The sequence below is a fragment of the Desmodus rotundus genome, chromosome 5 (genome assembly GCF_022682495.2).
Source record: "Desmodus rotundus isolate HL8 chromosome 5, HLdesRot8A.1, whole genome shotgun sequence".
In the NCBI taxonomy this organism is placed as follows: Eukaryota; Metazoa; Chordata; class Mammalia; order Chiroptera; family Phyllostomidae; genus Desmodus; species Desmodus rotundus.
In genome coordinates, this window is record NC_071391.1 from 107,645,679 (window position 1) to 107,660,418 (window position 14,740).

Consider the following 14,740-nt stretch of genomic DNA (forward strand, 5'->3'; position numbering starts at 1 on the left):
AAGGAAAATGTACAGGGAACCAATAGTGATGAGAAGGAAACTGGGACTCAAATCAATGGTGTGGACCAGAAGGAAGAAACAAACATCCAAACAGAAAAGAATGAAGAAACAAGAACTTGGAAAAATGAGGAGAGGCTTAGGAACCTCCAGGACACCTTGAAACGTTCCAACATCCGAATTATAGGGGTGCCAGAAGGAGAAGAGGAAGAACAAAAAATGGAAAACTTATTTGAACAAATAATGAAGGAGAACTTCCCTAATCTGGCAAAGGAAATAGACTTCCGGGAAGTCCAGGAAGCTCAGAGAGTCCCAAAGAAGCTGGACCCAAGGAGGAACACGTCAAGGCACATCATAATTACATTACCCAAGATTAAACGCAAGGACCTACATCCAAGATTACTGTATCCAGCAAAGCTATCACTTAGAATGGAAGGGAAGATAAAGTGCTTCTCAGATAAGGTCAAGTTAAAGAAGCTCATCATCACCAAGCCCTTATTATATGAAATGTTAAAGGGAGTTACCTAAGAAAAAGAAGATCAAAAATTGGAACAGTAAAAATGACAGCAAACTCACAGTTATTAACGGCCACACATAAAACAAAAACGAGAGCAAACTAGGCAAACAACTAGAACATGAGGGTTGTCATTAAGGGAGTGGGAGGGGGAGAGAGGGGGAAAGGTACAGAGAATAAGTAGCATAGATGATAGGTGGAAAATAGACAGGGGGAGGGTAAAAATAGTGTAGGAAATGTAGAAGCCAAAGAACTTATAAGTATGACCTATGGACATGAACTATAGGGGGGGGGAATGTGGGAGGGAGGGGGGTGGGCAGGATGGAGTGGAGTGGGGCGGGAAATGGGACAACTGTAATAGCATAATCAATAAATATATTTTAAAAAAAATAAAATAAAATTGAAGTCAAAAAAAAAAATACCTATGTAAGGTAGTGGAAATAACTTCCAAAGGTTTGAAAAAGAATGTAGCCCCTCACCATTCCTATTCAACATCGTACTGCAAGTCTATGCTAATGCAGTAGAACCATAAAAGGATAGAAATGGTACACGGATTGGGAAGGAAGAAATAAAGTTGTCTTTGTTCACAAATGATGTGATTGTCTATGTCAATCCCAAAGAACTGACAAAAAATTTCTGCAGCTAATAAGCAGGTTTAGCGAGTTTGCAGTATACAAGGTTAATATACAGAGTCAATTGCTTTCCTATACACCAGCAGTGAGCAACTGGAATTTTAAATGAAAAACAAAACATGATTTATATTACCTCCAAAAGTAAAATAGTACAATTCTAAGAAAATCTATATGAGGAATCTAACAAGATCTATATGAGGAAAACTCTAAGACCCTGATAAAAGAAAACGAAGAAGATCTAAATAAATGGAGAGATATTCCATGTGCATGTACAGGAAGTCCTGTTATTAAGAGTCAGTTTTTTCTACCTTGATTTAGGTAGATTCAATGCAATCTATATCAAAAGCCCAGCAAATTACTTTGTGGATATTAAACTGATTCCAAAGTTTATATGCAGAGGCAAAAGGCCCAAAATAATCAACATAATATTAAAGAACAAAACTGGAGAACTGACACTACCCAACTTAAAAACTTACTATAGAGCTACAGGCATCAACACAGTGTGGTACTGGCAAAATAATAGACAGAAAGGTCAATGGAACAGAGTAGATTCCTCAGAAATAGACTCATACAAATATGTCAATTAAACTTTGACAAAGGAACCAAGACAGTAAAAAAGAGAAAGAATAGAGCTTTCAACAAATGGTGCTGGAAACACTGGACATGTACATGCAAAAACCTTGAATCTAGATAATGATATTACACCTTTCACAAAAATTAAAATGGATCATAGACCTAAGTGTAAAACTATATAGCAAAACTATAAAACTTATAGAAGGTAACAGAATAGAAAATTTAGGTGACCTTAGGTTTAGAAATGATACTACATCAAAAGCACAGTCCATGAAAGAAAAATTGATAAGCCGGATTTCATTAAAACTAAAACCTTGTGCTCTGTGAAAGATGTTGATTGTTAAGAGAAAAGACAAACCAAACTGGGAGAAAAATCTTTGCAAAACACATATCTGATAAAGGACTTATATCCAAAATAAAAAAAAAACAAACAAACTTCAAACTTAACAATAAGAAAACAAACAACCCAATAAGAAATAGGCAAAAGGTCCGGCCAAGATGGAGGCGTAGGTAGATACGCTTTGCTTCCTCACACAACCAAAAGAAGGATAGCAACCAATTTAAAAACAAAAAAACAAGAACTGCCAGAAAATTGAACTGAATGGAAGTCCAACAACCAAGGAGTTAAATAAGAAACATTCATCCAGACTGTTAGAAGGGGTGGAGAGGGGAAGCTGGGGCAGAGAGGATGTGTGGCAAGGTGGCAGCTGGTGGATTGGGATACCCCACAATCACATGTGGATAAAATGGGAGGAACAACTGAGGAACAAGACAAACCATGCTACGCAGGGTTCCAGCACGGGGAAATAATGCCTCAAAACCTCTAGCTGTAAAAACCCGTGGGGGTTGTGGTGGTGGGAGAAACTCCTAGTCTCACAGGAGAGTCTGTTGGAGAGACCCACAGGGTCCTAGAATGTACACAAGCCCACCCACCCAGGAATCAACACCCAAAAGGACATAATCGATTGTGGGTAGCAAGGGAAGTGACTGAAAGTGCAGCGAGAGCCATGCAAACAGCTCTGTTTCCTGTCTGACCCCTTCCCCACATACAGTGCCCCTACACTGAGAAGTGGGTTGCCCCCCATCTGGAAAGTACCTAAGGTTCCACCCTTTACAACATAACTGGTGTGCCAAGACAAAAAATATGGCCCAAATGAAAGAACAGATCCAAACTGCAGAAAAAAAAACTAAGTGATGACAAGATAGCCAACCTATCAGATGCAGAGTTCAAAACAGTGGTAATCAGGATACTCACAGAAATGGTTCAGTATGGTTGCAAAAGAGAGGAAAAAGTGAGAGCTATGCAAAGTGAAATAAAGAAAAATACACAGGGAAACGACAGTGAAGGGAAGGAAACCAGGACTCAAATCAACGGTTTGGACCAGAAGGAAGAAATAAACATTCAACCAGAACCAAATGAAGAAACAAGAAGTCAAAAAAATGAGGAGAGGCTTAGGAACCTCTGGGACAACTTTAAATGTTCCAACATCCAAACAATAGGGGTCCCAGAAGGTGAAGAGGAAGAGCAAGAAGTTGAAAACTTATTTGAAAAAAAATGAAGGAGAACTTCCCCAATCTGGTGAAGGAAGTAGACATGCTAGCCCAGGACGTTCAGAGAGTCCTAAAGAAGTTGGACCCAAGGAGGAACACACCAAGACACATCATAATTACATTAGCCAAGATTAAAGAAAAGGAGAGAATCTTAAAAGCAGCAAGAGAAAAGGAGACAGTTATCTACAAAGGAGTTCCCATAAGACTGTCAGCTGATTCCTCAAAAGAAACCTAACAGACAAGAAGGGGCTGGAAAGAAATATTCCAAGTCATGAAAGGCAAGGACCTACATCCAAGATTACTCTATCCAGGAAAGCTATCATTTAGGATGGAAGGGCAGATTGAAGGAGTTCATCATCACCAAGCCCTTATTATATGAAATGTTAAAGGGACTTATCTAAGAAAAAGAAGATGATCAAAAACTATGAACTGTAAAATGGCAGCAAACTCACAACTATCAACAACTGAACCTAAAGAAAAACAAAAATAAAAACAAACTAAGAAAACAAGTAGAACAGGAACAGAACCACAGAAATGGAGATCACATAGAGGGTTATCAGCAAGGAATGGTAAGGTGGAGAATGGGGGGAAAGACACAGGGAATAAGAAGCGTAAATGGTAGGTACAAATTAGATAGGGGGAGGCTAAGAACAGTATAGGATATGGAGGAGCCAAAGAACTTATATGTACGACCCATGAACATGAACTAAGGGCAGAGAATGCTGGAGTGGGAGGGGCTTGTGGAGAGAGGGGGATAAAGGGGAGAAAAACATTGGGCCAAGTGTAATAGCATAATCAATAAAATATACTTAAAAAAAAGGTGTGGACAAAAGATTTGAACAGATACCTCACTGAGGAAGATATACAAATAACAAATAAGCATTGAAAATATGCTGAACATCACATATTAAAACAATATATTTTAATATATTATTATTAAAATAATGATATTATAAAACTATTATACATTAAAATAATGAGATACAGTTGCCCACCTACTTAACACCTACTAAAACACCAATACCCCACACACTGGTGAAGATGTGGAGCAACGAGAACAATCATTCATTGTTGGTGGGAATAGAAAATTGGAAGACAGCCTGGCAGCTTCTTACAAAGCTAAATCTAGTTTTACCATATGATTTAAAAATCACACTTCTATTATTTACCCAAATGAGTTGAAAAAAAGTCCACAGAAAAGCCTGACCGTGGATGTTTGTAGGAACTTTTTCTGATTTAATTTCCAGTTTATTGAAAAATAATTGTCAAACATCACTGTATCAGTTTACGGTGTACAGCATGATGGCTCTGATTTACACATACAGCTGAGCTGTGAGCAACAGGGGGCTGGGGTGCCAATGCCCACACAGCTGAAGATTCATATGTCTCTTTTGACTGTAAGTTGACCCTTTGCATCCACAAATTCAACCAACTGTGGGTCAAAACCAGTATTTTCAATTAGGGGTTGGGAATCTACAGTTGGGAATGGGAAGATGGTGTTACTGATCTACATTTGGTTGAATCCCCCAAATGCAAAACCATGGATACAAAGGGCCAACCTGCACTTATTGAACCCCCCCCCATACATTGTATAAGTGCACCTGTACAGTCCAAACAAGTGTTGTTAAAGGGCTGACTGTACCATGAAACGAAGGCCACAATAGGTGTAGTTAACACCTATCATTTTGTGTAGATACAGTAAAAAAGAAAATAACTCTTAGGATCTACTCTCCTAAAACTTTTCTATATGTCATTCAGGGGTATAAACTATAGTCATTCATAACTGCCAAAACCTGGATGCAATCGAGATGTCCTTCAGTAGGTGAATGAATAAACTTGGTAAATCTAAAAAGAAATGAGCTATCAAGCCACAGAAAGACATGGAGGAAAGGTAAATGCATATTACTAAATGAAAAAGCAACATACTATATGAGTCCAACTACATGATATTCTGGAAAAGGCAAAACTATGGAAATAGTAAGAGATCAATAATTTTGGGGGCTTGAGGGAGAGTGAATAGGTGAAGGAGTGGAGAACGGATTATGAAGGCCGTGAAACTGCTCTGTGTGATACATGACATTATGTATTTGTAAAATCCGCGGAATTATCCAACACAAAGAGTAAACCCTAATGCAAACTACAGACGAGTGAATGTATCAATGCATCCTTGTGGATAATATGTCAACAATGTATTAATATTGACACACCAATGATGGATCAATAATGTATTAATATCAATGATGTATTGATGATATTGATTGGTCTATTTTAACAAAGGTACCACAGCAATGCAAGATGTTAGTAATAGGAGAAACTCTCTTTGGAGGAGGGGAGGGAGAATATGAGAACCCTCTGTATCTTGTTACAATTTTCTGAACACCTAAAAGTGTTCTAAGTAATAAAGTCTGTACAATTTAAAAAAGTGAATTTGGGAAGGTTTAAAATCGTATGGTAGTAGCCATGATAAACTCTCAATTCTGTAAAGTACTTTCTTTAATAAGGTACTCTGAGACTAGACCACAATACTATTAATATTGATGCCTAAGAATAAGGAAAACAATAGTTTTCTAATTCATTTTTGGACAGTGAGAGGCAAAAAGAAGATGCCTTTTTGGAGAGGGGGCTAGGATGGGGCAAGATACTTCAGAAGATGGCTTGTTAAACTAAGGTAAAGAGAAATCCTATTTGAGAATGGAGAGGGTACAGAAGTTAGTGTAGAACTGAGCTGTTGTGAGTAACAGTGTAATGGCTTTTCTTCACTAGAGGTAGATTGGTACTGCTGAGGTCAGACTGTGTCTGGGGTCATGGACCTACGAATGAGTGGGAGGTAAACTGCTTTTCTCTTCTCTCTGGCTCTCAGAGGTGTTAAGGGTTCCTAAAATTTAAAAATTGTGACAATAACTGGATTGAAATGTCTTTTTTTTTTCATTGTGATCTCTCTCATTATCTCAAGCCTTCTGTAGTCCTTTTAAATGCCCCAGCCTGGTCTAGCTGTGTTTTGAAGTCAAGAAGTGGTTTGTGGTTGTCCTGGAGAGGAACCAGTCTGGGAGGAATCAGGCAGAATACGCAGGAACCAGAGTGACTACGCAGACTGGCAGGCTGAGGTAATAAGTAATGAGGACGGATTTGGGGAGTATATAAACATTTGTGGAGAATTCCCTCCATCAAGCACAGTGAAGCCTTATCTTATTGCGATGTGGGTACTCAAGGGAAGTGTGAGCCCGGACAAATTGGGACACTGGGGAGCATCTGGTCGCACTTACATTTTTAGAAATACCATTCATCCAGGTTTTAACATAAGGCATCCACTTCAGTTCCTCGGGATCCACAAACACCATTCCACAGCGACTGACAGTTGCAGGAGAGGCAACCTTCAGGTCCTGCACCTGAAACAGAAGAAAGTTGAACAATGAAGGAGCAGTAATAAGGAAGACAGTGGGAGAGCTGTAAGTAATCAGAAATGGAGACGGGGAGTTAAGTGAGGCATAAGTTGAAAAAAAATCCCTTAGTATAGTAGGATACTGCCAGATCCTAAGGGGAAGGTTAGGTATTTCTTTTCCCTTCTCTTTTCTCTTTCTTTCCTGTTTTATTCTTGTACCAACACCTAATCCAATACCTAGCATATAGCAGGCATTCCATCAATGCTTGATGAATGAATATAATAAAGATATCATCTTCCATAATATTTTGTCACTGTATTTGGTCCGCATTACTCTTTTAATCCCTGCACCAGATATTCCTACCACACTGGGTTAATTTATTTACTTTAAGTACAAACATTTTTTTTAACTTAGAAAACATTTCAAATTATGTGAAGGCATCTGTATATACTAAATACCTCCAAAGGAAAAGAAACAAATGCTGGGGAAGCCAGAATTAATTTTATTTCCTGTTTATAGAGAGACAGGAATGTTTGAGAGACTGTGGCTGTCAGGATGAACAGTACATTACAAACAGGCAAGTTAGTAAGTATTTAGTACATAAACAAAACACCATGGTAGACCTTACAGATAGTGATAATACATCAGTGTGAGAAAAAATAATTGGGGTGGTATGCCAATGTAACAAATGATTTCTTCACTCCACAGTACAGCATAAATATTTACCTCAAAAAGCATGTGGATTTGAGGTGTGAGTTTAATCCTCTCACTGTTAGCCAGGCAAAGCATCTTGTTATCATCCAACACTGTGTTCATATTCTCAATCCAAAGAGCATCCACTGGCCCATCGCTGATGATCCACTTGTGGTCTTCTGAAGGATCGTTCGCAGCTGCTCGGACACTTAATGCCATCAAACCATCTTTCCACTCCAAGGTTATGCTATTTACTTCACCATATAATTCACCCATTGTAATGGATTTAGGATTAAGAATGTATGTTTTAACTGGTTGGTAAAAGGGATTGTCTACACCAAGTTTTTGCAAATTCCCCAAAGTTTCTGCTAGTATTCGGTAGACTGTGGTCTTGCCACCTCCAGTTGGCCCAACTAACATAACACCATGCCTCACCAGCATAGTCTCATAGAGTTGTATTACTTTTTTAACCATGCATGTCTCCGGCTGAAGGTTCTGTCTATTCATGACATCTACAATTGTTGACTGCAAAATACCATAATCATGTTCTGGAATTTGGACTCCAGGAAAAAGGTCAGATATGATTCCACTGAAATAATAAAAATAAAATCAATTAAGAACCACTGGTCATTGAGTTTTGTCCCTATTTTTTAATATAAATAATTGATTAAACATTAAAATGACTTTTTTTTCTCATTGATCTTTTTTTCTAAACATCACAGTACTAGTTTATCCTATGTGTTATACCAGAATCCATCATTTCCCTATTATTGTGTTTGATTTTGTTTGTTTCTTGTACTGTAGACCAATGTTCTTAAGTATACTAGAAGCTTTCTGAGGTGAGAAATGTATCTCTTATGTTTTTGTATTGTCCACAGTACATAGCATAGTGCCAAGGTGATGAATCAATTGGTTTATGTTTAATATTACATATATTTTTAAAAAATATTTTATTTATTTATTTTTAGGGAAGGGAGGGAGAAAGATAGGAAGAGAAACATCAGTGTATGGTTGCCTCTCATGTGCCCCCTAGTGAAGACCTGGCCCTCAACCCAGGCATGTGTCCTAGACTGGGAATTGAACCAGCAACCCTTTGGTTCACATGCAGGTTGGCACTCAATCCACTGAGCTATAGCAGCCAGGTTATCATATTTTTAACTTAAATTTTCCCAAATGCATTTATATGTGCTTATTACTGTATGTAGATACTCGGGAGACTAAGATGGAAATAAAAGTAAAAAACTAGTATGAGGTAAAAAAGGGAGTAAAGGAAAAATCAACCTTCTTCAGGAAACACTTAATATGGGGTATTTCTATGGATAAAAAATAAGCTAAATCCCTACCTCACACTATACACACAAATGCATTTGAGATACAGTAAAGAGCTTCATGTAAAATGACAACAAAGGCACTGGATGAAAATGTAAGAGCTGAATTTGGTACCATGGGGTAAAAAGGTCCTTCTAAGAAAGATGAGAAATCTACAACTGTAAAAAGATGTCAACAAAGTGAAAAAATAAAAACAAGTAAAAAACCAAACTTCTGTGAAATAAAAGACTTTATATACAGACTTAAAGAATGAACGATGGAGAAATATTTCCAATTTTTATACCAGATAGAGTTTATGAGTTCCTAAAAATCAATAAGTAAAAGAGCAAAATAGAAAAATGCTCTTAGAATAATGAATATACAGGACTAATGATCACAAGAAATGACACTAATAATTAAAGAAATGCACGCACTAAAGACTTTTGGTTCCTCTTTGAAACATTCAAAGGGAAATGGGCAATTTTACAAAACCATTTATATAAATGTAAAATGTCTATGGAGGACATCTTGGTAGGATATTTAAATTAAAAATACCCATTACCCTATGACTTAGCAAATTTACTTCCTGGAATCTCAATTATACAAATATCATAAGTGTGCAAAGGTAACTGTATAGGAATTTTCATCATTGCACCCTACCAAAAGGGAGTAGACGCATATTCTGGGAAGCACAGGCACCAGTGGAAAACAAAGGCAAAGGGAATCCCCAGCTGAGTCGTAGATGGAAACCCCTGATGGCAGATGTGCACCAGGGGTCACAGGTAACCAGTCCAGAGCAGAGCAGAGCACAGAGCTCCAGAGTGAAATTCAATAGAATATTTTGTTTAATTGAAGACTTTTTTGTTTGTTTTTAGGAGGCTTACACTCTGGGAGAACTTGGAGACAAATTAATGTTAGATTTATAGGAAAGTAGGTAAAGGGTTAAAAATGAGAACTAAAATAACAAATGTAGGGAAAACAACAAGCCAGACAATTTAATAACCAGGGAAATATTGCTCAGCTGTGGATAACATTTATGTAGCTATGATAAGTTATTGAAATCCTAGATATTTAGCTCATTATATTGCAATATACAGAGAGGGTAGGTCAAGGAGAAGAGCTTCATTTCCCTGTTAATAACTTAATAGATAATATCTAAAACTGAAAAATAAAAAAATGAAAAAAACATGGGACTAAAAAATGGAGGGAAATAGTAAAATGAATGAATGAATGAACAAACCAAGGAAAATGCCTTTGGAAAGTTGGTGAAGGGCAGGGAACTGCTGTTTTTCATGAGACTACTTAATGACACTTTTATTTTTAAAACTACTACCATGTATATGTCTTAGATAAACATAAAAATAAATAATAAAAGTAGAAATAAACTGATAAAAGCAATCACATTTATGTTAAGCCCAAATCCGATTCTTGGGAGGTGGGAAATTTCTTAGATCAGGAACTTATAACCAAATGCTAATTTGTATAGCACACTGCCTGATGATCAATATTTTGAGGAGAAAAAACAAATAATTGGATGGATGCTAAAATTTTAGTGCCTTTATTTTACACTCATGTACTTTAAAATGCAGTATCTCTAGAAAAGATGAGAAAGTCATTATCTCGTTAGAGACAGACATGTTTGCAGATGGGACTATCCCTTACCTCTGCACGGTAGCCATGCTTCACTCTGGAACATCTAGGAGCTTACCTGAACAGAAGCGCATCATCTGTTAGGAACTTGGGCAGGTTGGAGTCCCTTAAAGCTCTTATCAACACCACATCTTCATTTAGGTCTGGGTTCTCTCTTTTTAAAGACCTAAATTGAAAAGAATAATTCAGGCGACATTATGAGAAAGTACTATTGAACATGATTTTCCAAACCCATGGATCAGGGATTCCATGTGCAGAAAGCGGTGTGGGCGGTGCCCACTGCAGTTCCCGCTGGAAGGGGAGGGTCCTGCTCCCTTCAACCTGAGTGTCCATCTCCATCGGAGCATGCGCAGAAGTCAGGTACTGGCTACATAGCTTTGAGGAGAATGACAAGGACATTTTCTCAACCTCCTGCATCAATCCTCCCTGAATTTACAGGCATCCCTGAAGCCATCATGATGATGTACATCCTTGTGACTTTCTTTATCTCAACCCAGAACACCCTGCTTTTCTCCTTTGCTGGCTCTTATCTCCCCTTCAGAACCCAATCCAGTCACTGGCTCCTCCTGAAAGTCCCTCCTTCCCTCAGGGCAAACCTTGGGCACAGCCCTTTGGTTGCCCTCACTACTAGCACCCTGGATGATTGCTCATTTGTCTGCCCCACCCACTGGGCTGTGGTTGTGTTCTTTGAGTGCAAGTGAATCTGAACTCCATATTCCTTCTCCTAATGTAGCAATCCTGTGAAGAGAAGAAATGCTGTATCTGGAGGTTAAACAAAGAAGAGAGGCTGTGGAAGGGCAGAGATATTTGCTCCCCTGCAAAACCCAGGGACAGAGGAGCCAGCCTGAAGGGACCCTCAGTGTGCAGAGCCCAGACAGACTAGCAAGTCACGGCCTGCAGGGAAGTACTACTGGAGAGGAGACGCATTCCCTCAGAGATTGTGGACACGCCCAGGATTCCAGAGGCAGGAGTTTTACAAGATACAAAGGGAGAAGTTGGGGCCTGAAAAGAGAAAAGGCTCATGTTTTACTAGAAACTAGAAAGCAGCTTTCAGTCTTGGGTACAATAAAGCCAGAGGTAAAGACTTGGACAAAGGCCTGGACTGAAGACAAGGACAAAACGGAAGTTTCCAAATGCTTCAGGCTTTGTCAGGTGACGTGCATGACTTAATTGTCGGATATGCACAACGAACTGTATGCCTTTTAAGTCTAGTCATTGATCTTATGTTGGTGAAGACTTCTGTTCACCAAAACCCAATGTATGTGATAAATTCAGGGGAAATGAAGGCTAGCCAAAGCCTAGTCTAGAGTCAGGCTCAGACGGGGCCTCCTGGTGGAGAACTGACATGGAATGAGGGGAGAAGCCCCCTTTCACTGTGGAATGGGGTGGCAAGATGGGAGTGATGACAATAGCAGCAGCTAAGTTATTAACCACTTTGTATACGACTTTAACAGCTGCTTGTGGATTACCCGTTTAACACATTTGATTACATTTTGAAATTTCACTGTTGACCAGCTCGGTCTCTTACCCGGCCATGACCAGCACAGACTTCACAGCTCTCATGCCGAAGTCATAGTGGTCTTGCTGGGAGAGCTGCTCACTGCAAAGCTTGTACATCTGAGTCATTTTCCTTGCTAATGTTTTACTGGACTCAAATCCTTCAGAGTAGAGAATTACCTGGAAAAAGTACAATGCAATGCTTGTTATATTGAAAAAATATATTAGCATAATACCAATGTATTCAAAGTCTACTTTAGGCATTAGAGCTCTCCAAGTTGCTATATCATTTAACAGAGAAATGTAAAGATTGAAGGGAAAAGGGATTTCTGTGCCACAAGGAGGTGGAAGGTGGGATATTATGTGGGAGGCCTGAGCACGGATTCTGCTTTCTTTCTATAGGGATGTCTGATTCAAAGAATAGAGAGTCCACTGCTTGAAAATGTTCACATCTTGGAGGTCGGATGGTGTTATACGGCCTGAGTGCGAAAGCAAGACTTGAGCTTCTCACTTCTGGCGGCATCAGTGATGGCAGGGCGCTCCCTGTAGGCTTGCTTGGAGTCAAGGGAAGCTACACGAAGGTCTGCAGACTCTCCCCTGCCCTAGAGGCTACTTTGCCTCTGACAAGGTTCTGCATCCTCAGTTAATAATCAACAATAATAGCGGACTTGGGTGTGGACCTTTCCTCCAACCCGGAGCTGATGCGAATCACTGCGGGTGACCTCACAATTGGGATTTGAAACGATGCAGAGATTTCTTACTGCTGTCTGTCTGTTTGCTCTGTCACTGCCTGTGAGCACAGAGTTCTGCACACTGCAGGTGATTGAGAACATTTACTGATGACAGACCCTGACTCGTTCAATCTGTAACAGTGGGAATGGCACTCCATAGACCAGATATTTAAATTTCTTCAATTAATTACTGAGTAATAAAACAATGAAACATGAGATACGAACACAATGATGGACTGAGATCTAAACCCGGTCTTCTTCTTACCAGCTTTAGACAATGAGCACAGACATTCATTGCCCATGTCCACAGAAGGCCTAGAAGGGAGATGCCCCCTGCCTTAACAGCCTGCTGCCCCACCACGACCACGGGAGGTGCTGGGGGCCTGTAAGATGATGTAAGCACTGTACTAACAAAAGTTGTAATTTTTCTAATGGTAGGTTTGGGCATGGTTTATTCTATTCTTAGGTAATTATTTTTACTTCATATAAAGGAATATTTAATTTATTTTTTTATTTAATTTTTATTTTTACATATATTTTATTGATTATGCTATTACAGTTGTCCCATTTTCCCCCCTTCACTCCACTCCATCCTGCACACCCCCTCCCTCCCACATTGCCCCTCTATAGTTCATGTCCATGGGTCATACATATAAGTTCTTTGGCTTCTACATTTCCTACACTATTCTTACCCTCCCCCTGTCTATTTTCCACCTATCATTTATGCTATTTATTCTCTGTACCTTTCCCCCCTCTCTCCCCCTCCCACTCCCCTGTTGATAACCCTCGATGTGATCTCCATTTCTGTGATTATGTTCCTATTCTAGTTGTTTGCTTAGTTTGCTTTTGTTTTTGTTTTAGGTGTGGTTGTTAATAACTGTGAGTTTGCAGTCATTTTACTGTTCATATTTTTTATCTTCTTTTTCTTAGATAAGTCCCTTTAACATTTCATATACTAATGGCTTGGTGATGATGAACTCCTTTAACTTGACCTTATCTGAGAAGCACTTTATCTGCCCTTCCATTCTAAATGAAAGCTTTGCTGGATAGAACAATCTTGGATGTAGGTCCTTGCCTTTCATGACTTGGAATACTTCTTGCCAGCCCCTTCTTGCCTGTAAGGTCTCTTTGGAGAAATCAGCTGACAGTCTTATGGAAACTCCTTTGTAGGTAACTGTGTCCTTTTCTCTTGCTGCTTCTAAGATTCTCTCCTTATTTTTAATCTTGGGTAATGTAATTATGATGTGTCTTGGTGTGTTCCTCCTTGGGTCCAGCTTCTTTGGGACTCTCTGAGCTTCCTGGACTTCCTGGAACTCTATTTCCTTTGCCAGATGAGGGAAGTTCTGCTTCATTATTTGTTGAAATAAGTTTTCAATTTTTTGTTCTTCCTCTTCTCCTTCTGGTACCCCTATAATTTGGATGTTGGAACATATAAAGATTTCCTGGAGGTTCCTAAGCCTCTCCTCATTTTTTTGAATTCTTGTTTCTTCATTCTGTTCTGGTTGGATGTTTCTTTCTTCCTTCTGGTCTACATTGTTGATTTGAGTTCCAATTTCCTTCCCATCACTATTGGTTCCCTATACATTTTCCTTTGTTTCTCTTAGCATAGCCTTCATTTTTTCATCTAATTTGTGACCAAATTCAACCAATTCTGTGAGCATCCTGATTACCGGTATTTTGAACAATACATCTGATAGGTTGGCTATCTCTTCATTGCTTAGTTGCATTTTTTCTGGAGCTTTGATCTGTTCTTTCATTTGGGCCATTTTTTTTTTTTGTCTTGGCATGCCTGTTATGTAAAGGGGCAGAGCCTTAGGTATTCACTGGGGCGGGGTAAGGCTGGTCGCTGCAGTGTAATGCTGTACATGGGGGAGGGGTCTGAGAGGGAGCAATGGTGCTTCCTCCACTCTCTGTCAGATTTCAGTCACTCCCTCTGCTACCTACACTCAAATTGGGCTTTTCTGGTGCTGCTTCCCGAGTGGGTTTGTGTACATTCTAGGCCCCTGTGGGTCTCTCTAACGAACTCTCCTGTGAGGCTGGGAGTTTCTCCTGCTGCTGCCTCAGCCCCCACAGGTGTTTTCAATCAGTGGTTTGAGGCTTTATTTCCCCGGGCTGGAGCCCTAGGTTGTGCGGTCTGTTACCCAGTCCACCAGCTGCAGCTTTGCCCTCCCCCGCCCCCTACAATCTGCCACCTCGCTGGGTCCGCCAGCCTCC

At 39.5% G+C, this 14,740-nt stretch overlaps 1 protein-coding gene across 1 annotated transcript in view; it reads right to left on the reverse strand.

The window, feature by feature from the left end:
* Window positions 1–14,740, reverse strand: part of DNAH6 (dynein axonemal heavy chain 6) — a 241,862-nt gene that overhangs the window by 133,126 nt on the left and 93,996 nt on the right. Inside the window, exons 32-35 of the mRNA XM_045193849.3 lie at window positions 11,827–11,975; window positions 10,357–10,464; window positions 7,374–7,929; window positions 6,531–6,653 (exon numbers count right to left, since the gene is read on the reverse strand). Coding sequence (XP_045049784.2) covers window positions 6,531–6,653; window positions 7,374–7,929; window positions 10,357–10,464; window positions 11,827–11,975 — 936 coding nt within the window. The remainder of the gene's footprint in view (window positions 1–6,530; window positions 6,654–7,373; window positions 7,930–10,356; window positions 10,465–11,826; window positions 11,976–14,740) is intronic.